General features: G+C 48.4%; 1 protein-coding gene across 7 annotated transcripts in view; it reads left to right on the top strand.

Annotated features, from left to right (window-relative positions):
• Window positions 1-26,537, top strand: part of ARHGEF1 (Rho guanine nucleotide exchange factor 1) — a 520,185-nt gene that overhangs the window by 295,304 nt on the left and 198,344 nt on the right. For all 7 annotated transcript variants that reach the window (XM_086933027.1, XM_086933031.1, XM_086933029.1 and 4 more), the window contains exon 8: window positions 9,838-9,978. In XM_086933027.1, the coding sequence (XP_086789153.1) occupies window positions 9,838-9,978 (141 nt within the window). The remainder of the gene's footprint in view (window positions 1-9,837; window positions 9,979-26,537) is intronic.

The following is a 26,537-nucleotide window of genomic DNA, read 5'->3' on the forward strand; positions in this document are numbered from 1 at the left end:
CCTCCGTTGTCGTAATCAGTTGTCCTGGCAAAGTCGTCCAGCGGCCATTGCCCCTAGGGTCATATAGGATCGACTTATGCCAGTTTATGGTATAACCGGAGTATCTACCATAGCACTCCAGTTCCAGGAACAGCTCCGGAACAGTGGATTCCGGATTGGTAATGTACAGGAGTACATCATCCGCGTAGAGGGATAGCTTCTCTTGAGCAAGTTCCGTATCGGTTCTACTGAATCCAGTGATCTTTGGATTTTGCCTGCCCCTAGCTGCCAGGATCTTGATGGTAAGTGTGAATAGGAGGGGTGACAGAGGGCAGCCCTGCCGCGTCCCTCTCTGGATCTGGAATTCACGCGACAGTCTCCCATTCACCTTCACTTTAGTTCGTGGAGCGGTGTAGAGGAGTCGGACCCAAGTCTGAAATTTAGGGCCAAATCCAAATTTTGTAGGACACTTTCCAGAAACGGCCAGTGAACGGCATCGAAGGCTTTCTCTGCGTCAAGGGAGAGAAACCAGTGTGGCGGCACCCTATCTCTCACCTCCTGCATCCAGTTGTGGGTCCGTCTAAGGTTTAGCTTAGTGGCCCTGTCTGGTAGGAAGCCGGTTTGATCTAAATGTATTAGGTCCGGGATCACCGATCTCAATATTAGCACCAAGACAGTCGCGAGGAGTTTCACCTCAGTATTTAGGAGGGAAATGGGTCGGTAGGACGCGCAGTCCTCCCGTGGTTTGCCCTCTTTATGAATTGGTATGATTGTCGCCATGGAGAGGTCAGTGGGGAGCCTCCCCTCTTGATACGCTCCTAGGAAGAGGTTTTTCAGGAGCGGAGCCAAAATGTCTGCTGTGCACTTGAAAAATTCTGCCGGAAAACCATTTGGCCCCGGTGTCTTCAAAGGCTCTTAGTCTAGCAATGGCTACAGAGATATCCTCCACTGTGATGTCAGCCTCGAGCGTCTTAAGGGCCTCAGGGTCTAACGAGGGAAGATCGATCTGTTCCATATATTGAAGAGCAGCTTCGCACATGCCTAATTCTTTGGCTGTGTAAAAGCGTTCATAGTGGGTAGCAAAGGTCTTTGCAATGTGTAGGTCTGTACTAGCCAGCACCCCTTCTGCATCTCTAACATGTTCCACCCATCTCGCTGCCCGTTCCTTTCTATTAAGCCACGCCAGGAGTTTGCCTGACTTATCCCCAACGTCGTATAGGTGGTGAAGGGTGGCCAGGTTCTGAGTCTTTGCCTCATCAGTTACTAATTCCCTGTATTGGCGCTGTGCATCCACCAATCTCCGTAGGGTCTCGAGACTTCTCGTAGCTAGATGTTCTCTCTCCAATTCTACTATGTCCCGCTCAACTGCAGCTACTTCCCCCAGGAGTTTCCTCCGTTCCTCTCCCAGTCTGTTTTGTATTCTGTCTCTCATAACTGGTTTCAAGGCTTCCCACAGTGTTACCCCAGAGTCAACTGTTCCCGCGTTTTCAGCTATGTATACCCACACGTCCGCTCTCACACCTCTATGCACAGTTGCATTTTTAAGGTCCCATGCAGCGAGGCGCCAGGAGGCCCCTTCAGCACCCCGATTCTGACCCACTGTCACCAGGAGCGGCGAGTGATCGGAGATTCCCCTCGCCTTGTATTCCACTATAGCATCTACGGTCAAGACCTGTCTGGACATGAATATGTAGTCCATTCTTGAGAATACTTTGTGCGGCCGAATAAAACGAATAGGCCAATTGGTCCGGGTGCTGCCACCTCCAGATATCAGTGAGGCCTATAGTAGTAATCATCTGGGTCAGGGGGGTCTGGCTTCCCCTAGTGGGTGGCACTCCGGATCGGTCCATCTCTCTATCCATTACATCATTGAAGTCTCCACCCACTATTTGAATGGTGTCAGCAGTGTCGTGAAGTATGTTAGCCAATGTCCTAAGTGTGTTCACCTGCAGTTTGGGCGGTGCGTACACTGATACCAGTGTATATGTGCGTCTACGCCATGTCCCCTGAACCCCTACACAGGTCCCCAGAGGGTCTACACAGGTGCGCGTGGTACAGAACGGGGAGGTGTTCTTTATAATGATTGCTACCCCTCTGGAATCAGTTGTGTACCCCGCGTGCGCCAGAACTTTATGACGTCCCCTGGCTATGAAAGAGCAGTTGGTACCCTTAAGATGAGTTTCCTGTAGGAAAATTATATCCGGGCCTATTCTTTTAAGGTAGGCATTTACTAGTCCTCTTTTCATCTTATTACCAAATCCGTTCACATTCCATGTCAGGATACGGAGTTTCCCGTGTTCTGCAGGTTGTGTTACTAATGCACTTGCCATTCTAGGGTGAAATCAAGGCAGTGTGGACGGTTCCTGGTGTAGGAGTATAGAATGTCGCACCAAGGTACATGACTGTGATCAACCAACTGTTTCCCCTCCCCTCCCTCCCAACTTCCCTTCAACCAAACTGTTTGAAAATCCCCCATCCCCACCTCCCCCTCCCCACCTTCCCCTCCCGTCCATCCCATCCGTACAAAAATTTACGTACAGGACTTTCAGGTGGCAAAGGTCTGTCGCACTCCCACTTGCAACCCCAACTAGTTTATCTCTAGGGCCCTAACTTAGGTTCCCACCAGGTCACTCGGGACTCGACTGTCCAGCTAACAGCGGGACGGGTCTACCCGTGCCGTGCGGGCCATGAAAGGCGCCAACTAACCAACAAATAATGGTATGAGTTCACAGAAAAAGAAAAAGTGCTTGTAACTTGCGTGTCCCCATAGCGAAGAACTGCTGTTTCGGATCTCAGCTCTACATTTCCTCAGGAGTGGGAATCTTGTCTTTCAATGTCTTCCTCATCCGAATTGCCAGTCGCTCCTTGTTCCAGCTCTCGGATTGCGGCGACTAGAGGGTGGAGAGATTGTTCCGTCTGTTCCTCCACGTCCGACATATGATTACTTTCCTCATTCTTCGTCTCCGTCTCTGTTTGGTGTGCCAGACAGCTGAACCTGGATCTGGCACCGGATCCTCTTCTGTAGTCTCAGCCCTGTTCCGGCCTCCTCGGCCCGCCGTAGGATGATCCGGATATGGGGTTAACTGCGAGTGTCTTCTCGTCCGTGGATTCTGCGATCTTTGGGCCTTGGGCGGACTCCTCCGGAAATTGGCAGCCACCATTTCGTTTCGGATTCTACGACCTTCCTCCTCAGCTTTCCGTAGCAGGGGTCTCTCCTCCAACCACTGCCAGGCCTTCTCCGGGCAGTTGAAGTGAGACCTACCCTTGAATAAGACTTTTAATTTCGCGGTGAAGAGCAGCATGTACGATATGTGCAAGTCTCGCAGCTTTGCTTTCACTGAGTCATAGGAGCGTCTTTGTTTTTGCACATCTTGACTGTAATCTGGGAAGATCATAATATTAGTGTTCTCAAATCGAAGTTCCCCCTTTTTTCGTGCTTCTCTCAGGATGAGATCTCGGTCTGCAAAATTTAGAAATCGTGCAATAATCGGTCGTGGTCGCGCTCCCTCCGGTGGTTTCACTAACAGGGCCCTGTGTGCCCTTTCGATGACAAAACAGTTTGAAAAAGGGGCCCGCTCAATTCACTCCCGGGCTAGCCTTGCATGTTTAGGCGGCCCGCTCGATTCACTCCCAGGCTAGCCTTGCATGGAGAGACAGGGTGGGCGGAGAAGTTGTGGGGCCAAGTCGAAGTCCGCGCGACCCCCTTGCACCCTCCGGGGGGGGGGAGGGGGGGTCAAGTCTCGCAGTCCGCAGCAGGCCCACTTTCCTACAGTTAGCGGCAATGGGAGGCCCTCCGGAAGTCCGGGCCCAGCGCGGCTATCGTAACAGGCCGCCTCTCAGTGGTGACGGATCGTGGGGTCAGCGGGGTCCCTCAGGCTGTATTTGGGGGGGTCACGTACCTCGGGCCTACCCGGGCGTGGTGCCGCGCCTCCGGGCCCAGGGTTCTGGGGTCAGGGTGCTGTCCAGTCCGGGGGTTGGGGGGAGGGGGGTCGCTCACTCATCAGGCACGACTTACACTGCTGTAGTCCCCAGTGAGGGGGGATCTCCGACACAACTGCCAGTTCTGACCGAGCTGGTCGCAGCAGTACCGGTGGTGCGCGATCGCCGAGCTAGGGAGGCTCACCGCCAAGTATTCCAGGCGCCCTCGCCTTCCGGCCACTCCCTTGTCACCGGGCTCGCAGCCCCCCGCCTCTGCGACTCCCTCTTGGTCTTCGGATCGCCCGCAGCCGGGAATCAGGGCTCTGCCAGGCGCCCTCTCGGTCTCGGCCATCGCCGGGGGTTCCAGCGTCCCCGATCTCTGGTCTCAGAAGGAGGGGGGCCGCGGGATCCCTCCGTCGCCCGCCAGGGTTTATTTCGGATCCCGGGTGGGTGATAACGCCCAGTGCGGCTTGCTCCGGTGTCGGGATATTGCAATGTTCAGGCCGACGGAGTGCCGTTAGCCGCCATCTTGGTAAAGGGGTCTCGCGCCAGTGAAGTTTCAATCTGGATTGCAGCTTGTTGTTGGGAGAATTTTCTCAGCAGTTTTGGCTCCGCAGATGCAGCCCCATGTCCAATACTTAATTCCGGGGCTTTATTTAGGTTTAGACAGCGATTTTTGTCGGATCTAGAGCAGATTCTCCGGGAGCCACGCAGAGGCACGTCCTACCCGGCCATGCAGTTGGCCATGCCTCCAGTTGAGGCCCAATGTTATCCAAAAGGGGATAGGGGGCCTCCGGTTAGTGGCTGCTGGCAAGCAGGCCACTGGGTTGTGGGAGCAAAGCTCCTGGACTTTAGCTCAGGGTGAATGGGGAAACAAAGTAGTACAAAAGGTGCACCCTCAGCGGCACTGGTGCGGCCGGGTGCAGAGTGCTGTTTCGACATCGGGTGCCCTGTTTTCTATGGAGAACCTCCAGTTTGCAAAAGCACTGCAGGCAGGGAGACAAAGGACTTCTGGGTGCAACCACCACTTGGAGGGGTAAGTTGGGAAGTTAGGAGTTGGTGTGCCACCGTCAGTTGGGCACACAAGGCCGTGGGGCGTCGAGTGCAGGGGTGCCTTTTGGGGTTGTATCTTCTTACCATCTCCTTGTCGCGGATAGGGGGGGCCTTATGGATTTAGGCTGCACGCGTCGGCTTGAGGCAGGTCAGGGGTCGCCGGATCTCGGGTCAGGATCGCCGAGGTGACCTTCTTGTGGTGTTATTTCCACTTCAGCTTGGACTGGGTTCGGCGGGTGCAGAATGGGCTGGATTCGCGGTCTCTTGCTGCTGCCAGAGGTTCCAGTTGAACAAATCCGGTGTTCCTGGAAAAAACAGTCTTTGAAAGGGAAGGCAGGCGGGTCCTCCAGGGTTTTTGAGGTTGCTGGCTGCAGGACACACCGGGATTTCGCAGGAGCAGGTTCGAGGGCAGTTCGGCTGGTAGGGCTGGGGCTAAGTCAGTGGGCGTCTTCCTCTTGTTAGCTGATTGCACAGCTGTTCGGTCCTTCTTCTTTTGTTCTTGTTGTTGCTGGATCTGAGGAAGCAAGGTTCATGGTGCCCCCTAAATACTAGATTTCGGGGCGATACAGGTAGGTAGAGGGCATGGACCAATGGGTCCCTTCCCCGGGGTGGGTACACCCCCTATTGTGCCACCTCCAGTGGGCGGGGGACACGAGCCTTTTCCTGGTTGGTTGGGTCCCCCATCCTCAAGATGGGCAGGAGTCGGAGCTGTGCTTCACCTCGCCTCCCCCACTTGAGGGGTGGAGATAGCTGAGGTGGGCACACCTCTCTTCCTCACTTGTTTTTCCCGCCAGTTCTTCCCCCCCCCAAAGTGTGGGGCCGGACCAGTGGGAACCAGTTGCTGAAAGTAGCAAGTGATCTGGGGAAGCTCATGCCTTTGAAGCTTCGCCATCGTTAACCATGCCCTTCCTGGGGAGGAGACTTGGCACCTCGTACCAGGATGTGCATTGTTTCATGCCCCCCGAGAGCAGCAGGCTCCAGACCCAGGGGTCCAGAAACATGTCTATTAATAGCAGCCTAAGCAGCAACTCAGTCTCATTACTAGAGGTGGGTTCGTTTTCACGGGGCATATCTGAGATGCCCTCTGTGTGCATTTTTCATTAAATCCCACAATGGCATCAGTGTGGGTTTAATGTGCTGAGAGGTTTGATACCAAACTTCTCAGTTTTCAGTGTAGCCATTATCGTGCTGTGGAGTTCGTAATGACAACCTCCTAGCACCATATACTCTTAATGGCAGCACTGCACTTACAGTGCCAAGGAATGGACCTGGGTACTGTAGGGGTACAGGGCTCATGTACCTGTACCCTCACCACTGGTTTAGTGCACCCAACTAGAGGGGTGACTGATCTATGTCAGGGTAGTGGGTTGTAGGCATGGCACACAGGGATGTGTGCCATGTCGACTCTTCACTTTGTTCTGCATCAAAATACGCAGCCTGCAAAGGCAGTGTGTGAGTGTAGTGGTACAGGGCCTCTAAGGATGGCACAATAAGTGCTGCAGACCTCAGAGGCCTACTCTGACCACAGTGCCCTGTCATGCCATTTACCAGGGGCTGACCTGTGGCCAGAGATGCCAATTGGGTTTGTTTTGGGGAAAGAACGCAGGCCCCGGGGACCTGATTTGCAGGGACCCAGGGCACACCAAGTTAAAGTGCATCAGTAGTCTGGCAAAATGTGGGGGGTTACTGCAACAGAAACTCACTTTCCTACATACACCAAAAGCTGCATCTCGCCTCCAGTCTCCTCACACAGAGCCATGAAGAAATCAGACACCCATGCCCCAAAGAACTCAAACTAGTGATATGGTTTCTGAAGTAGTTCTTCGTACTAACCCTAACTTTCTACCTAAAGTGTGTCTTCTTTTAACATAAGTCAATCAGTGAAGTTGCCTGTGTTCTTTACTCAACCTGATTCAGAGGCAGAACGAGCTCCACACACCCTTGCTAATAGAAGAGTTTTACTTTATTATATAGAAAGAACAAAAGACTTTCGCAAAATAAAGTAACTATTCATTGCTTTTGCTCCACCACACAAGGGCAATCCCATATCTCAATCAAGCATTTCTAGATGGATTGTCTAATGTATCAAAACATGGTATACAAAAGCTAAGAGAACTTTAACAGTACCCCAAGAGCACACTCACCTTTCAAAATAGGGGCTACAATGGCCTTCTTAAGGTATATTCCCCTAGCCGACATCTGCAAGGCAGCAACAAGGTCTAAACTGCCTTCCTTCACCAAACGCTATTGTGTAGATGTTAGCAAGGCAGCAAGCCAATGTAGGCCAGGCCATACTCAAAACACTTTCATACAACTACAAAAGCTTCTAGTTAGCCACCGCTTTTGGAGTGTACTGTTTTATAGTCTATGCAAAGCATGTGATCTACAGCAGCCTTGCCTTGAAAAGATAATGTTACTTACACAGTGAGCATCTGTTCTTGGCATGCAGAGCTGTAGATTTACATGCGCCAACCCACCACCTCGGTCACTTCTAGCTGTTGTAGTTTTCACTTTATATACATACGCATAGACATCTCTATTCTTCACTCACTTACTTCATGCTCAGCCTCTGTGGCGAAACAATCTAACAATGGAGTTGATGCCTATGCGCGTTGTTACCGAAAGGAGGAGTCACCTTACCTCGTGACTGGAAGAACTTCTTCGAAGAAAAACAACTTGCAAAGATCCGAACCCAACACTAGATGGCAGGAGTATGCTAAGCATGTGAATCTACAGCACTACATGCCAAGAACAGATGCTTACTGGGTAAGTAACGTTATCTTTATGGGAAATCTAGTAATCTGGCATTTTCCCTAAGGCAGGGAGTAACGAGATGGGTGTATAGTTGCCAGGGCTTAGAGGGTTCAGATTAGCTTTTTCTAATAAGTGGCAACACCAGTGCCATTTTCCAGCTTGTGGGAAGAGAGCCAGAATGTAAGTACAGATGAAACCGAGTTAATCTGCAAGTTTATAGAGTCAACGACTTGCCACAAAGTGTGAGGAGGACAAACATCCGTGAAACTAGATCCAACTTTTTGAATGATCATTTCTGAATCAGTTCGAGACATCTAACTGGGGGTCATTGCACGGAGAATCTGGTACTGGCAGTGTCTTGTCAGAGTTCTTAGTGTTTGTAAACATAGAATAAATATTGTCAGCCTTGTCATGAAAAAAAGGTAGACAAGTTGTCAGTAAACTGCTTTTAAATGTACCTTGTGACTCCCACTTCAACGACTAAGAGTAATTCAAGCATGTGAGTCTATGCCAATACAGGAGAACAACAGTTACATAACTTATTTTCTGAACACTTTTGCTCTAGTGCCTCTGATTCCATATGTTATTAGGAGAATGAGGCAAACATCCATGATCCCCATTCTGGTTGCAACTACTTGGGCAAGACAGCAATGACAAGAGATGCTCCTGGAAATTTGGTCCCACCGGCTAGAAAAACTGCATTTTATATGAGACTTCGTAACTCTGTATCCGGGTCAGCTCAGATGTGCCAGACCTGCTCAGGAAAACAGACCATTTTCAAATAGTGCACAATATTATTTGTTGTTTACTGCTCCTTCGAAAATCAAACTTGGCAATAACTTCTGTTTGTTTTCATTTAGCTGCAGGAGCAACATACATCTGTCCCTGTTCAAGAAACCTGTTGTCAAAGCTTTCAAGGATGGCCTTGGGAGAGTGATTCCTCAAAGAACATCTCTGGCCCCTTTTTGAAATCTTAATATTGTCCAAGCATTGTAGCCACTACTCTCCTGGGAGATGCAATTTCCATCCAGGACGGTATCATGGCTAGTTGCAGTCACCTCACTAAGGAAAGTTTGTGAGATGTAATAACTTACATTGAGGAGCTATTTATTAAGTAACATAAACAAATCTGAAGGGCAAACCCAACATTTCCTCCAAAAGTGATATTCTCTCTCCACTTAGAATTAGCCCATTGAGTTCCCATCTTCTTCCCTTTGGTTGAAAGAGCATTACACACAGTAGATTTCAAGGAAAAGAATTATATTACATTGGCAGAAGAAAATCCATCAGTTAAACTGAGCAATTTTTTGTTGCTTTTATAATACCTCACTAGGTCAAAAAAGAACTGTTTTAAATTCCTTTATCACATTTTCTGTCTAAGAAGCATATAAATAATATTTCAAATGTAATAACAAGTAAGTTTACCAAACCTTTATAAATGCACATATTAGAATATATTTTCATCATACTTAATCCCAAATGCATCTATTCGTCACATAGCCATTTGGTATTTAAACAGTGGTGATGATACTTTACTATTATACGTTTTTCTAACCCTCACGTCCCTCACTCCTCTTTCAAAGCTGCTATCATAATATTGATTCAATAACTCACGTATAAATCATGATGTTTAAGCTTTTATTGTGTTTACTGCATTCATATTATGACTTGTAACTGATCATCTTGTATGTTTATTTAGCTTCATCTAATAACGTTTAAAATAGTTATTAGGTTAAAATAGATAGTTATTTTATGGTCTTTAATTCATAGCTTTCAGATTACTTTCTAAATACACATACTCAAATCCCTGAGTAGTTCTCACTCAGCATTGCTTTGTCATTGTTCTTTTGAGTGCCCTTTGTTTCTCACTGTCCGGGCTATCAAATCCCTGAGTTCTTCACACTCAGCATTGCTTCGTCATTGTTCTTTTGAGTGTCCTTTGTTTCTCACTGTCCGGGGTAACTCAGTCTGAGCTGCGGCCCTCACTGCTGCAGAAGCTGTCCTTGCAGCCTCGTTGCCTCACCAGCCTTGGCGCGCTCCCCTGGTTTCTCTTGGCCCGCGTCTGATAACATTGCATGGGCATCTCAACCTCAGTACACAGTCTTCATTGTTTTCCCTTCTCCCTCTTTACAGGGCAAAGAGAGTGCTAGGAATGACCCCGGGGGAGCTGGAACTGACAGAGCTGGAGTCCTATCAGACCAAAGACAAGACCATCACTGATTCCAAAGAGAAGCAGCTGGCAGAGCAGCTGCTGATGAGGCTGGAAGACATGCAGTGAGTACATGGCTGTCTAGGGTTGTTGGAAAGGGCATCTCTGATCACATTGTTCAGCTTCTTGAGCACTCGTATCAGTAATCACAAGGTGTTTACGAGCTTCTGGGAATGCTGCTAAGGTGAAACAGTGCGTGTCATTGAATTCCATGACATCCAGAGCCAGATGTCAGTGGAATCGTTAGCCTGTGTGGTCTCTTGAGAATCGGCTGTGAGTTTGTCACATTCATCAACTTCATGAGGGCCCAAATGTCCGCCAGAAATGAGAGAGGGATCTGAGGATGAGTGTGTGTACAGGGCGTACAGCGTATACCACGCGCTGGCATGCTCCTCCAGTGAGGACATGGCATCTATACTTGGTGTGCAGAGAGCATGATGTCTATACATTGAAATGGATTGAACATTGTGCATCTCTGCTGGTTCTTTAGTCGGTGTAATATACTGACTGCAGTGCGGTTGCAATATGCATACTTAATTTGAATGTATACTGGGCATGCAGAGAATGTACTTTGGCTGTCAGTTGCTATGAGCCTACTTTTGTACCATTAAACTCTTAAAGATTTGCAGACCGTGGTATATCGTATCATTTTTGATTGGGCCTGAATGGCTGTGCAGTTTGTACCATGTTTGCTCAACACACCTCTGCATACCTACATGCTTATTTGTTCAGCTTGAAGCCCTCAAAGTGAATAAGGCACACAAGAATTCAAAAACAATTTGAAACAGTTTGGTCAAAATGGGAAATTGAGTATTCAAACCCAGTCTTTTCTCAATTAGCTACTAGATTTTAATTGGCTTCCACCTTCAGCAAGGTATGTTTGTGTTCAAGGTCCATCAACAGTAAGCTGATGCATAATGTTAATTGGATGAATGTGTAGTTAAAACATATGCTGAACAGGAACCTGAACTCATAGAAGTGAAGCTGATAAAGGACCTTCCCGCCAAAATATGAATGACCGTTCCAGAAGGAAGTTGACCTTCCCCAAGACAGTGAAAGAATGTAACCTCTTAAAGTTGCATCGTAATCACGTTAAGGCACATAAACTCCTCGAACTGTGTGGCATTAAATCATTGTTATTGCAAAATAAGCATTAATGCCTTTGGATTCAAAATTGTGTTCTGGAAAGTTGAGTTTTAAAGACTCCTCTCTAAAAGAAAAGGTACTGACATGATTCAAATTTATATTCTGTCACTCAAAACGTTGGCATCTAGATAGCATAGTGTAGAAAGCTGGCTCTGTATATGCTACACGGAAATGAGGTATAGCGTGCTCAGAGTCCAGTGGAACCCCAAAGGTAGGAAGAGATAACAGTAGATAGCATCTTAATCTCTATTTGTGGTAGTGTGGGCGAGCAGTAAGGTTTTATCAGTGGGCAGTGTTAAGCATTTATTGTGCACACTCAATCATCAAATTGTCACACTGAACTCAGACCAAATTTGTTTGTATAACAATATAAAGTTATTTTTAGAACCAAGCCCGGCACAGGTAAGTGAAATAAATGCTTTGTAAAACGTTATGCAGTATTTACCAGTGAATGCAAGTTACGAAGAGGGAGAAACACTCCTATTGCTTCAAAAAGTGATCATACCTGTGATCACAGTGCGGGCCCTAGTGCAATACACGGGACAGAGTAAAATATTAACTTATGAATAGCATCTAGAGAAATCAACATTTTATTAGATCTAGTCTGACCAGTTACATTTCTTGGTTGGGTCTCAACCTCCTCTGCATCATGCCTACTTGGTCCAGTACTATTATCAAGTGGCCAATTAGTCATATTGAAAGATGCATATTCACCCTGGGAGAATCTGCCTCAGCTAAGATTGTTGCAAAAACCACAGTTGATGGACAGAATCCAGAACAATGTCATACATTCACCCTAGTACAGAGATCTGGGCCCAAATCCATCGTTTTTTTGCACTCCACACCACCCCAGTTCAGACATGGCCGTATGCAAATCAGTCTGACCCTGTGCCTCATGGGAACAGTCCAGCCCGAACTGCCAAGCCATGCCTTCCCTGGACCGGAAACAAGCTTCCGTGGACCGGTTTCTGGCATTCCAGCCGTCTTCAGCCCGGCTTGCTTGAATCCAGTGGTGTGGAGTGCATGGGACTCACGTCTGAGCATACCCATCCCACTCGGGGTGACAAATGCAACAAGCATTTACAATGCAATGGTTTCGCCTTTGGAAAAGTTAGAGCTATTGGCATTGCTCATGACATTTCTTTTTTTTTTTTTACTTATAAACAAACAACATTGTTATTTACATTGCCAACAGCTCTCGCAGCCCACACAGCTCTCGCAGCCCACACAGCTCTCGCAGCCCACACAGCTCTCGCAGCCCATACTCGGGGTGACAAATGCAAAATGAACTACTGATGGACAGAATGCAGAACAATGTCATGCATTCACCCCAGTACAGAGATCTGGGCCTAAATCCATCTTTTCTTTGCTCACCATGCCATTCCAGTTTGGACCCAGCCATATGCAAATCAGTCTTGACCCTGCCCCCAATGGGAACAGTCCAGCCATAACTGCCAGGCCTGCACTGCTCGGCCTGGATTCAGCTTTGCTCCTTCTGGGATCAGAGAGTGGTCAGAAAGGTGTGGAGCCGATGCCTCAGAGAAGGATGGTGGCTTGTGTAAGGAGGGAACAGAGCAGAGCACTAGAAGTTTGTGTCTCTCACCTCACAGGCTGTGCGAGGAGCTGTTGGAGAAGCTGCACCTGGACATTGCCATGCTGAGTTTGATCTTCCGTAGTTTTGATTTGACGTTGGCTCATTGGCTCTGGGACTTTTGGATACACCCGGTTTATTTCAGAATTGTGCTGGAGGGTACACGTGGTTGCCATGTTCATGAAGTGTCTAGGATTTCCCCTAATCTCTAGATGCAAACCCGATACGTGTTACCTACACATACTAGGGGATGCTGCAGACGATAGAGCAGCCCTCAGTAATGGTACCTCTGGTGCGCCTTTAGGCGTGTCTGCACTACTCTCTTCGTTGTGCATGCAAGACCAGAAGATGCCACCATGAGCTAGTATAGGCACTGGCAGGTGCGTATTCCATATTCCTTAAACTTGGTTTTTAACCAACTCCGACGTGTCCTAGTATTCGTACATTTTGAATCTAGATTGAAGACTATTTGAAGGTACATTCTTTTCTTAATTTCTCTCTCACAAAACAAAGCTCGCGCTTACACAATACTTCTGAAATACCACATATCTTTATTAATACCTTCAAATGGCTCTCCAACGCACTAGGTCCAGCTAAAATCAATATTTTATGTTTTTGGAGAACTAATGTTATACCAGCGCTTAATTCCTGGCTTGCAGATTTGTATGATGTGGCTCATTTTGAGAAAATGTCATATAAACTAAATGACAATTTACTTCGGTTTGATAATATATGGGGCCCTTCTTAGGTGTGTGGTGATTTTGACTCATTGTACTTCAGTGCCGATGGGTATGAATACAGGTTACGTCTGTTATATATTATTTGCATTTCATTTTCTCTTCCCTGTAATCATTCATTTAAAATTTAGAAATACAAAACAATGTGAAGTCACAACACTCTATGCTCAAAAACAATGCAAACGTCGCACAAAATACAGCCACAGTGCTGGCGAAGTTATTTGAAAGAGTACATCGCCCACACCAATATCCCGCATACTCACAGTGCACACGAACGCCACACCCCACATACACACAGTGCACACAACCCCACACCCTGCATACTCGCGGTGCACTGAACCCCACCACCCGCATACACACTGTGCACACAAACGCCACACAACCCCACACTCCGCATACACAGTGCACAGAATCCCACACCCCGCATACTCACAGTGCACTGAACCCCACACCCTGCAAACACACAGTGCACATAACCCCACACTCTGCATACACACAGTGTACATAACCCCACACTCTGCATACACACAGTGCACACAACCCCACACCCTGCATACTCACAGTGCACTGAACCCCCACACCCCGTATACACACTGTGCACACAACCCCACACTATGCATACTCACAGTGCACACAACCCCACATTTCGATACACACAGAGCACAACTCACTGTCAGTATACATGCTGTGTCGCAGGGTATTCGATCTGCCCATGTGCCCCCAATCTATGCACTCAGACTGGCCACATTCTTTCTGTCTCTTTCTCTGCCCCTCTGCCGGTTGCCTCTCGCATTATCTACGTGTCTGTCGGCCTGCATGGCAGCTTCCTGCCCACCATCTTGCCGGTGTAACACTTTGCTAAGGGAAGGCCCCGGGCTGCAAGTATGACTTCAGGGGCCAAGTGATTTAGGGTTCTGCGTCACAGAAGCATTAATAACCCTGTTTGCAAGGAGCCTCAACAAAGACTGGAGCCCTGACCCCATGTACCTAAGTGAAGGTCTCATTAGCAAAACAATGCACAGCTGATCCGCGCGCCTCTCCCGCCTCGGACATCTGAGGTAATGCTGGACACGAGCAGGCGTCGAGGAGGCCAAGAACTGCAGGGGTAAAGCAGAGTTCAAGTCCGGGGCTTGAAAACTGGGGTCACCTTTCCACAAACTAGTATGCGCGGTTTATTAATGGACACAAAATACAGCCACTCAGCACCATCAGACATGTGTACTCTCCATGGCTAAGCGTCCAGCTATACAATTTATATAATCTTGGATTTTCCTATTTTTAAAAAAAATGACAGCCCTCAAAGCCAAGAATGTTTGCGCTATAATAACCTACTTTACAGGCCAACAGCAACCACATGGATTTTCGGAACCCAGGTGGCTACATTTCGACAAGGCTACTTGTGAAATGAAGCCCTGTTTGACACCAAACATCTGGGCCGTGGGAGCAGTGTGTGAGAGCCTGCCGAGGAGGAGAGAGAGTGGTCCAGGGCTCTGGGGGGCATCTACCAGCCTGAGGGGCGCCGGGGGAGCCGTTCACAGGGTCACCCAATACTGACGAATGCATCCACGTTGTCTGCACGCAGGATTATTGCATTACATTATCTTTGTATGTGTGCGTGTACATCCACGTAAGTGTGTATATGTGTGTGTGCCTATATATATGTGCGTGTATCTATTTATTTATTATATTTTGACAGGCAGAGAACATTTTATTAATTATATTTATGTATAAAGTACATTAATAAATAAAATACCATTCTCTGCGTGTCAAAATATAATAAATAAATAGATACACAAACGTATATATATATGCACAGACACATACTCGCACACATATACACACTTACATGTGTGTACACGCACACATACAAAGATAATGTAATATAGTGATACTGAGAGAGAGAGAGAGACAGATAATTTGACCCATGATCAGACAAATTAAAAAATTACCAAACCAAATCTGTTTCCGTAAAGGCACGCATGGCCACTATAAAGAGTTGTATGTAATGCGCATTGAAAAAAAAATTCAATCAATTGCTGCGTTTCGCATCCAGCAGAAAGAAGGCTCTGCTGAAATACGATCACTTCTGGGCGCTATAACCAGAGTGGTGCTCCCACACCATGACCTAAGGCTCTGGCAGTGCGCAGCAGGGGACGCTTATGAATTCACACGAAGCGTATCAGAAGGTGGGCGAAAATGTTGTGAGGGAAGGGGCCCCTCTTAAAGAGGGCGAAGGTCTTGTTTTGGCCGGCCACACTGCTACTGCTTCCCCTGCACATTGAGTTCAAGGCAGGGGCCTGTGAGAGGGACCCGACACTGACACACGCGACCCCAGCACCCCAGTAGACTGGCCGCAAGTGCCCCACCCTCACTATCAGCCTTTGTGTTTTACGCTGTGTATCCCGCGATACCCACCCCCATACCCCCCCTTCTCAATTGCAGCCAGTGGGTTCAGGAATGAATCCCACCCCTCCCAACCTTGAAAGCACAGACAACTCTGGACTCTCCGGCTCTCCCCTCCCGGGTCTCTCTGGATCCTCTGGACCCCCCCCCCCCCCCACCACCACCCCCACGTACACTCAGGATCTCTCTCACTGACTACCCTCGAGAACTCGTCCACAACCCTGTTTTCCTGGCTCTGGCTGACAGAGCCCGGGCCTGCTCTGCCCCCGGGGCCCTACCCCTCTCATCCCTACTCTTGGTGCAGCCAGTCCAGCCCTAGACTATACTCTGGACCAGGCCCGGCCCCTCGCCTCCCGCACTCCCCAGCTCCTTCTTGCGCTTGTCTTCTTGTTGCTGACAGAGCCCGGGCCTGCTCTGCCCCCCCCCCCCCCCCCCCCCCCGGGTCATATTTACCCCTCTCATCCTTACTCTTGGTGCAGCCAGTCCAGCCCAAGCCTACACTCCGGAGCAGTGCCCAGGCCCCACTGCCCCCCTCGCTCCCGCACTCACCAGGTCCTTCTTGCGCTTGTCCTCCTTGCCGTCGGGCCGTGCGATTTAACCAGGTCAGAACCATGAACAATAAAACAAAACACTAATAATAAAGGCTGAAGTCCATTTGGGTAGCCAAAGTTCAAATTAAAATTGGCATTTGGGTATAATCAGAATGAATTCAAGGTAGCAGTAATTGTAAACAGTGTGTACCATTTTGCCAAAGCTGTAGGAATGGTCTTGAGCTGTTAATCGGTTTCAGCCTTTCCCTTGCTTTTCAGAAACAAACTGGCCAAGTACATCATTAAAACATGTTAAGGCAAAAACTTAGCACTAAACGAAACATAACAGAGGATTCGAGTAGCTTGAAAGCCTCCATTTGTAGTAGCAGCATGTAGTGTGTATCCAGAAAGGGTTAATGTTTGACATTCAAAGAGTACGAACCAAGGACAAGTGAATGCACACCGCTGATGCGTAAATAACGAACCCTTTTAGAAAACACTAGATCAGAGACAAGCGTACAAAGAATAGATTCATTTGACCATAATGCACATATACATTCTTATTAATGTGTTCGATGCCCGATCTAAAGCTAAATTCAAACGCGTTATGCCACAGAGGCAAGGAGACAATATGTGTCCCGGAGGAACTGAAGGAGAGTGAACACCGCGCAGCAACTTCATGACTGCCACGAAGCAAGAGTAAACCGGGTGCAAAGAGCTAAATTTCTGAGTCCATTAAACCATGCTCTTTTCTTGTACTTTATAAATCGATGTTTCGCTAGCACCCCTTTGTACAAAAGTAGCCTGATTGTCACAAAAGTCCTACATGCTTTCTTGAGTTCAAGCAATGAGGAGGACACCTACTCATCCAGTTATCCCTGCACATCCATCTTAGACTACATCCGCTCGCATAATATGTGGTCGGCGGGCCATCTCATGTGCCTGATTGCCGCCAGTCCTGCTGCCTGTAATATTTAAAATACTTTGTCACTAAAATCGTAACAGGTGGCGCGGTGAACTTTAATGTCAAGACAGTCACCCGACCTTACCCACATGCTTAGGATGTCTCCCTGAACTGACCCCAATCTTGCAGATATAGTAACATTGCCCCAAAGACAAAATATGCCTTTAACACACAGTGAAGTAATCAAGAGTGTGCCCCAGGACGGAAGTGAAGGTGCCGGAGTCCGATGCGCACCAACGGAGACGCCAACACTGCAGGCAGCCGCGGGCACAGGATAAGCCTCTCCAAAACAGCCCCCACCGCTCCCACGGCTGCCCACAGCTCCCCGGGACCCCCGACACCTTACCTGTCAAGCTGGCTCACCCCCGGAGTACGCTGCCACTTCATCGCCGCCACAAGGTCCGGGATCGCGCCTCCGCCGCCGCGTGGTGCTAAGACGCGCTTCCAGTCTCCCCTTAAATTCGTGACCCGATGGCTACAGTTAAAATTCAAAGTTAAACAAGCACCTACGAGGACAGTGGGGGGCGGGAGAGGAACGGACGGCGGGAGGGGGCGGGAGAGGACACAGGGGGCGGGAGGGGGGCGGGAAAGGACACGAGAGGAACGGACGGCGGGAGGGGGCGGGAGAGGACACAGGGGGCGGGAGGGGGGCGGGAAAGGACACGAGAGGAACTGACGGCGGGAGGGAGGCGGGAAACGTGGGGACGGCGGGAGGAGGGACACAAGGCAGGACAGCAGCAAGCACGGCCCGGCCGGACCAGACTCGGGGGCGTTCCCGGCGTCGCGTGACGTCGGCAAAAGCCAAGGAATCTCGGGAACGCCCCCGTGTCTGGTCCGGCATTGACGGACGCCTCTCTGTTCCAATGGCTAGCCTCCATTTATGGAGCTAGCCAATGAAGCAGAGAGGCGTGTTCAAGTCACCCATACTAGAAACTACAGATTTCTCTGGAGGAGGAGCCTAACGGCTCCGCCCCCCAGCGAAACCTAACCACAGTTGATGGACAGAATGCAGAACAATGTCATACATTCACCCCAGTACAGAGAAAGCTAAGATTGTCGCATATTAAAAGACGCACACTCACCCTGGGAGATTCTACCTCAGTTAAGATTGTGGTACGCGAAAACTTGCCAATGTGAGGCTGTAGATGCAAGCCGTTTTATACTACTTTTTAGATCTCGCCTAGCAGCGTGCATGTACTGCTCTGCAAAACTTATTGTAAGGGCTTCAAAAAGCTCACCACACACACGCTCATGCGTGTGTGACCTATTATTTTTGCGGTTACCAGCACAGCGCCATATGTTTTGGATTATTGTGCCCAGACAAGGGCGCAATAATTAAAAACAAATTGCCTGGTGCGCGCTCTCGCGCTACACTTACGGGACGCTGCATTCCTTAAATTCCTTGTACAGTGTGGGTCCCGAGCACGTGGCTTAGAGCGAGAAAAGCAGCGCCGGGATTAAAGGATAAATTGTGCTACCCCGGTGTTCTTTGTATAACTAGAACAGCAGTGTCTTCGGGCGAAGCCGACACACAGACACGCGCAGCGCACTTGGGTTAAAACACGACTGTGAGGTACACAATGATTCACTCTCGATATCTGCAAATAGAGGAAATGGCCCTGATGTACTGATTTAACTGGATGTGTCTGCTACTTAAGCGAGTCTTAGCAATATCTCCGGCCGCTTGATCCTTGCACTGTGGGAGTTTCCAAAATCTCCAGAGTCCAAGGCAAAGGAGAGCAGTAGTCTTGGCAAGGAGGCCAGAACTCAGTTCAGAATGACAACATTTTTCCTGTAAAGGATGACTACGACCACAAACGCATCTTCCCGTCTGCTGAAAGTGAAATATTAGCTAAGCATGCGTCACTCACTCAGCTGCACATGCCAACAATTCAACCACTAATGTGCCTGAGTCCGACAAAATACCTTTCTTTTTTTAATTTTTTTTTATTTTTGGAAGACCTTTATTGATAGAAAGACGCAAGTACAACTCAGCAAAGAGCCCGAGGGCTCACAGATACAGTACATTTCAACATAATAAAGCGCAAAGGATCTGTTACAGAAATACTGAGGTCTAATTTTTAAAGGTTTTTTCTGAAGGATAGACAGGAGCAGGATATCACAGCACAACGAATTGGTTCCGGCCTCGCGGGATCAGGATAGACAAAGACACAATGTAATAAAATGCCAGAATCGCTGCGCATCACCCAGAAGATAAACGTCTAAACCCAGAAAAGAAAGAAAAAGAATAGAAGGCCCATAGAACCAAAAAATAAAAACAACCCCCCCCCCCCCCCATCCACCCCCCACCCTGCACCCCTGCAGCTGGCTACGGCCTAACCCCCCCTAGCAGTGTGCCTGTCGCCCAATAAAAGGAGTCCCGAAATATAGAGAGTAAGAAACGGGCCCTAATCTAAAACTCTCATTAAATAAAGAAAGGCAGGGAGGAACCCACCACCCGTCCCCCGGCTCCACCCTCCCGTAAGGCCAGTAACAGCACAAAGTATGATGTCCGGTAATGGTAAGCATTACAATCAAAAGGAGTTGGAAGCACAAAAGCAGCACACAGCGTAGTCAAAGGTAGCAACACACAACCCACATGTCCAGGGCAGCAACAAGGAAGCCGCCAAACCATGAGCACAAGCGCACACCCCTGACCCATTCTCTCTTCTCCACCACTACGAACTATGGAAATCCAACGGGAAGCCGTCCCTCGGCTGCACCCTCCCGCAAGTACAATATGAACACAAGGTAGGTAGTCCGGTGACATAGAGCAGTTCGTAGCAAAACAATGTAAAGCACGAAGTCAACACACCGCGCCATCAGAGATAACAGCACGCCACCCATTTGCCACGGTCAATAACGAGGAATCTGCCAGTTCGTAGGAAGAAGCGTTTATCCCTGTCCCGTTTTCTCCTTACCGCCGCTGCACACCAATGCAGCAGAGAAAGACGTGTTCGGTAGTCCAAAAGTGGCACTGTGGTATAAACACCCAGACGTGTCAAGCACAATTAAATCCAGTGATCCCAGGCAGGGTGCAAAGTACACCATCTTCGCTTTGTGGAGCATAACCGGGTCAGGGAAGAAAGTCTCAATGTCTAGCTCCTTCTGGGGCGGATCTCGATGAACAGCGAGCACGACGCGGGGAGAAAACTCCCGGCGCGATAAAAACCCTGGAGGCACACATTGTCTCGGGAGATCACCATCCGCAGCGGGAGTCGTTACGAGGCTCGGGATCCCAAAGTCGCCACTGTCGCATAAGGCAGCCATTTTATCACAGGCAGTCGTGGAGCGAGGAGAAACGCTGCGACCCTGCGAGTCAGCCATTTGCATGTGACCCGATACACTCAGCATGTCGTCCATAATTTCCGCAATCAGGTCGCCAGGCTCGCTTGTCTCCGTATCAGTGATACAGTGGGGCATAGGTTGCAAGTTTGGCTGCCCCTCGGTAAAGTCCTGACCGATACCCCTCAGTCACCAAAGCCCGATGTTGTGAGCCCAGCGGCCGGCCACGACGTCCACGCGAGGTCCCGGTCTCCGTGCTGCTGCAGGCCGCCAGCTGCGCTCGTGCGTTTCTCCCACTTGCAGGGAAGCGAAAGCCCCAGGATTTCGCAGCAGGTCGTCGGAGCTCGTCCGCTGTCATAATCTGCTGCTTCGGTGCAGGATCTCTGGCAGGATAGTCTCAGAGGAGGAGATGGTCCTCGGAGCCGAGGGACTACACGCCCGACCTGGACGCCATCTTGGCTCCTCCCCCGCAAAATACCTTTCTTACTTTTCGAAGTGCCCACATCAAGCTACTCTGTTTTAGAAAAAATGGGTGTCGTGGCTTGGATTATTTTTGAAGGTGTTTTTTGCAAAAACAACTTTGTTTCAATGCAGTCATACGCTGATTGACAGGGCTGGGAACAGTCATCGAGAAACCCTGTTTCTCTATTCTTTCTACCAAAAAATCAATATAAAATTTTATGCGTAATCTACAAGGCTTACTGTGGAAAGGCCAACGCTGTCTTAACAAGCATTGGCACAGCCAATAGGTCTTTCCTTTGGGACCTTATACGTGTTTAGTTATCCAGCACACTATCCTTGGTGCAACAACATCAACTGTTGCATTGCTAAACACTTATAAGGTCCCAAAGGCGAGACCTATTGGCTATGCCACTGCTTGTTTCATTTGCCCTGATGAAGTTCTCAGTATGGGAATGAAACGCGTTGGCTGGAGCGTCTATGTTTGATGACTTTTATACAATTTGAAATAAAGAAACAATTTTTTCATCTACATTTGACTACTGGACTTTGTGAGCCGCGCACCCCCATTGAACATAAAAGCAAGTTCAAATGCAGTTGTTTGAAATACAGGTAAGTCAAGGTATTGAAATTACTGTACAGATTACTTTTTACATTACTTTTTAAGTTACCTTTTCTACTCAGTGTGATGCGCCTACATATCACACTGGGACATTTCCTAGAGAAAAGGTAAGTAAAATCAGTTTTGCACAGTTGTATTTTTTCACATTTCCATACAAATCAACTCCACACTTGGAACATTTTTCAGAAAAAAACAGTCAATGGATTCCTATGGAGAGAAATGAAGTTATCAGTTACCAGGTAAGTACTCGGTCTTTGGGGTTGAGTTTCTGGGGTTAGAACAAGGGTTCCCCAAGGGTCTAGGATGCACTCTCAAAGCACCCTCTGTGGCATTAGGGCGGCCTGGTGCAGAGTGCTGAGGCCAGCGTTATCCAATGGGGATAGGGGGCCTCCGTTTGGTGGCTGCTTACAAGCATGCCACTGGAGTTGTGGGAGCAAAGCTCCTGGTGTTAGGCTCAGGGCAAAGGGGGATCCTGTTTAGCACACAAAGTGCACCTGCAGTGGCACAGGGGCGGCTGGGTGCAGGATGCTTGTTTGGGGTCTGGTGCCCTGTTGATTTCAATTGGGATTCTCTGGTTTCAACAAAAACTGAAGGCTCGGGATGAATATCTTCTGGAGGTGACCACCGGTTGGAGAGGTAAGTTGGGATGCCTGGGGTTGCTGGGACACTGTTGGTTGGGCCACCCAAGGCTGTGGGACTTCTTGTGCAGTGGTGTCTTTAGGCGTTGAGTTTATTACCAGCTCTGGTCGCAGTCTGGATAGTCCACCAGAAAGAGACTGCAGGCTTCGCTGGGAAATTCGAGGCAGGTCAGAGATCACCAGATCTCAGGTCAGGACTGCCGGGGAGACCTTCTCTGGATGTTGGGCCACTCGAACTCGGGCCGTACGCATCGGGTGCAGAGTGGTGCAGACTTGCGGATTTGGCCGGAGCCAGAGTCTGTGGGTGAACAAATCCAGTGTTCACAGGAGACAGTCTTCTGTGAAAGGCGGGGCAGGTCCTCAGGGTTCTTGTGGTTGCTGGCTGCAGGACACACCGGAGTATCGCTTCTGCAGGTTCGTGGTGGGGACAGGCCAGTAGGGCTGGGGCCAAGTCAGTGGGCGTCCTCCTCTTAGCTTCAGCACGGCTGTTCAGTCTTCCTTCTTCTTTTCTTCCTGGTCGTTTCATGTCTGAGGAGGCACGGTTCAGGAGTGCCCGTAAATACTACATTTAGGGGCGTTACAGGTAAGTAAAAGCTTGGGACCAATGGGTCCCTACTTTGGGTGGGTACACCCCCTATTATGCCACCTTCCAGTGGGAGGGGGACATATACCTCACTCTTGTTGGCTAGGTACACCCATCTGCAAGATGGCGGGGACTGACAGTTGTGCTGACGTGTTCCATCAAGTAGACTTTCATGAAGATTTGTATCATTTTACTTGTATCGGACCACTTCCGATTCAAGTGAATGAAGTTATGTTTAGCATCAACCTCTTTTGTGTTTCAGAGAATGATTGGGGTGCTGTTAAGCTACATGACTGGATAGTGTTCTTTCACAACAGTAGAATTGTTTATGGTAGGTGCATTGTGCGATTGAGCGCAGTATTAGATGTCTCCATGGAGCGGGATTTGTGTAAGTCAATAATAAGAGTAGACTGCCTGGGATAGCATGTGTCCCGAAAGGGCGTAAGGGAAATAAAGTTACCAGGAGCTATGGAGGGGACCTCTGCTAATAATGACCAGTTTAGAAGAGAAGTAAAGGTGGGGAGTGATGTGGTGATTTGGACGATGAAAGTGTTTGAAAACAAGAACAAACTGTCATTGGCTTCCTAGCACAAAGCTGCTTTTGTGTGTGAGAAGTTAGGAGTATCTTACCCCAATGAGGAAGTTACGCGTCATAAATCATCCCAATGCACACCTATCCAAGAGGAGGATAAACAAACCTTCTTACTTAAAGGACTATAAAACGTATTGACTATTCCATTACGGCATTACAATAAACAATATAAGTGAAATTCTTATTTTTGTACGTTGTAAAGGGGAAGGATTTTAGATGTGTGGTTCTATGACTGGATGCAGTCCAATGTGATGTAATTGATTTCTTGAGCCATCGTTTCCACTAAAAACTCTTTGTGCAGGCAGTTGCTGCCTGTTATGGGAAGTTGGCAGTGCTGCATTGCTTTACTAATAAAGTTGCTGTTGCTACTTCAGACAGGTGCATGGAGATTTATTAATTTTCTGAGGTACGCTTCGCACCATGCTGTCACCCAAACCAGATGCACCACAAATCCATATACACCAGACGCATGTTGTTCACAATGCATCTCCTTGCAAGGCTCTCGTAATGCACTTTTTTCCTTCTCACTACGACTCATCTGCTTCCTACCCACGCACAACATCTCCTTTCCACCCATTCCTGATGCACCTCTCAGTGCATCATCACCTCCTTCTGTCCTATGCATTGTGCACTTCTTTACAATCCACATCCAGAGCTGTGTTATGTGTACTCTGTGCAGAATTCTTGCTTTTCCATTCTACACCAACAACCAATTTCAATTGACCCCAGTACATTTTGTTGAAGCAGACGAGCAGTGCATTTTAATTGAACAAGTATCCAATGCACCTGCTTTCAACCTGTTCCAGCACACCATCTTTCAGCTCGGGCTCAATGCACCTTCTTTCACCCAGCATCCAATGCACCTTCTTTCAGCTGGGCTCAATGCACCTTCTTTCAACTGGGCTCAATGCACCTTCTTTTATCCAGCTTCCAATACACTACCTTCCAGCAGTGGCCCAATGCATGTTCTTACAGCAATCACCAAATGCTCCTTCTTTTCTCCAGCCTCCAATGCACCTTCTTTCAGTAGGGCTCAATGCACCTACTTTCATCCAGCCTCCAATGCACCTTATTTCAGCTCTGGCTCAATGCACTTTTTCATCCAGCCTCCAATGCACCTTCTTTCATCCAGCCTCCAATGCACCTTCTTTCATCCAGCCTCCAATGCACCTTCTTTCAGCTGGGCCCAAAGCACATTCTTTTATCCAGCTTCCAATACACTTCCTTTCAGCAGTGGCCCAATGCATGTTCTTACAGTAATCACCAAATGCCCCTTCTTTCATTCAGCCTCCAATGCACCTTCTTTCAGCTGGGACTCAATGCATCTTCTTTCATCTAGCCTCCAATATGACATCTTTCACCTGGGAATTGATGCACCTTCATTTATTCTCCCTCAATTACACCTTGCACTTGGTGGCTGAATGCATCTTTCTTCAGACAGTTTCCAGTACACCATTTTTATCTACACCGCTTTTCAACTGGGTATTGGCACCCTTTTTAGGTCTCGACTAAGCCATTGTGTTAGTAATGCTGGCGAGATATTTAGTGGGGCTTTCAAAAATGCTCCCAAAGTGCAGATCTGGTACAGTGCATGTGCGCCGGGCGTGCGCACCATTTGCCCCCCTGCTGATCACTTTCCCGGCCGCTTTGATGTTCTCAGTGAGCTGCGCGGCCATTGAGAACAACAAAGCGTCCGCGAAAGTGATCAATCGCCATTTGCCATCCGAAGCCCTCACTTTACTGCTTTTCTTGTTAAACTATCCAGGCGCGTGCGCTTGTATTCACTCATTTTGGCCACAAGAGGGTAGTGATAATACACTATGCGCCACTGCAGGACTAATCTGGGCAAATAAAACCAGCTTTAGTTACCCAGCCATACCTCCTGCAGATCATGCTTTCCGGATTTACTTAACTTGTTCTTTTTTCCGGTTAGACTTGACAAGCTATGAAGTAGGTTTATTATTAAACAAGCACTTCTTAAACATGCTTCTAATGAATAAACAGAAAAGCTGGCTTCAGGAGCAGAGTGGAAGCTTTGTTTTCTTTGCAAGTCAGCTGGACGGCATAGGCACTGCGATGGCTCTCTCCACAGGAACTAGGCCGTAACCCGAGGCCTGAGCACCGAACATGGGAACGCGCAGGCCCGATGCATGCACAATGGCAACAATTTGCTTCCCATCGCTCACTTTCGACAAGTCCCTCTGACACAGCATCGGAGTGACGCGCAAAAGCCAAAACGGCACAGCCTCGCCCCGGCGGGCTCTGGAGCACTAAAATAGATGCTTGAACGGGAGCTTGTTGTTTAACTGGAAGAGACAGGGGAGGCGAGTGACAGGGCGCTGCGGCACACACTTCTATATTATTTACATTCTTCCTGAATAATGATTAAACTATGCACTTTCCGCAGTCAAAATATCTGGATCATTTATCATAAGAAGAAGCCAGAACCGGGGAGGGTCCGAAATCTTAACCCACTCCCCTACCGCAAGTACTTCACTTAGAAAGGCTTTGCACTTCAGAACTAGAAACACACAACATTGCCGACACATCTCAATTAGCCTCCTTGCAGACTCATTAAAATTCCCAAATAGCAAAGCTTTGTGCCGGAGTGAAAAGAGTTTGTTCAAATAGTGCTGCTTAAATTTCACCAGAAAAGAGGCTCTCTATGGCGGGTGTAACCCCCTCCCCCCCCCAAAAAAAAAGTTCTGTAGATTTCATAAGTCTCACAGGCATTCGTTCCCTGGCGCATAAAAGATAACTTCAACAAATAAACACAGACTGAAAACGGCTGCGGCAGTGCGTATCTGGATCACAGCCAATGACCCAGCAAGTTATTTTTGGCGCAATCTATAAAACACACTGCTTTTGCCAGCTGGGCCACTTGGAACTAAAAGGGTCTTTGGTTTGCACACAACGTTTAGACTTTAGGCCCTAATAAACATAAAAAAAAAGTATTCACATAAATTTCCTCCTGCGCTTGAGTGTAAATTTACATATTTGATACAATAAACAGTTGTTGCAGGGCCCCGGGGGCACTCTTGTTTTAGATTATCTCTTCGTCACACAATACACGT

Source organism: Lissotriton vulgaris, chromosome 7, assembly GCF_964263255.1.
Source record: "Lissotriton vulgaris chromosome 7, aLisVul1.2, whole genome shotgun sequence".
Taxonomy (NCBI): domain Eukaryota; kingdom Metazoa; phylum Chordata; class Amphibia; order Caudata; family Salamandridae; genus Lissotriton; species Lissotriton vulgaris.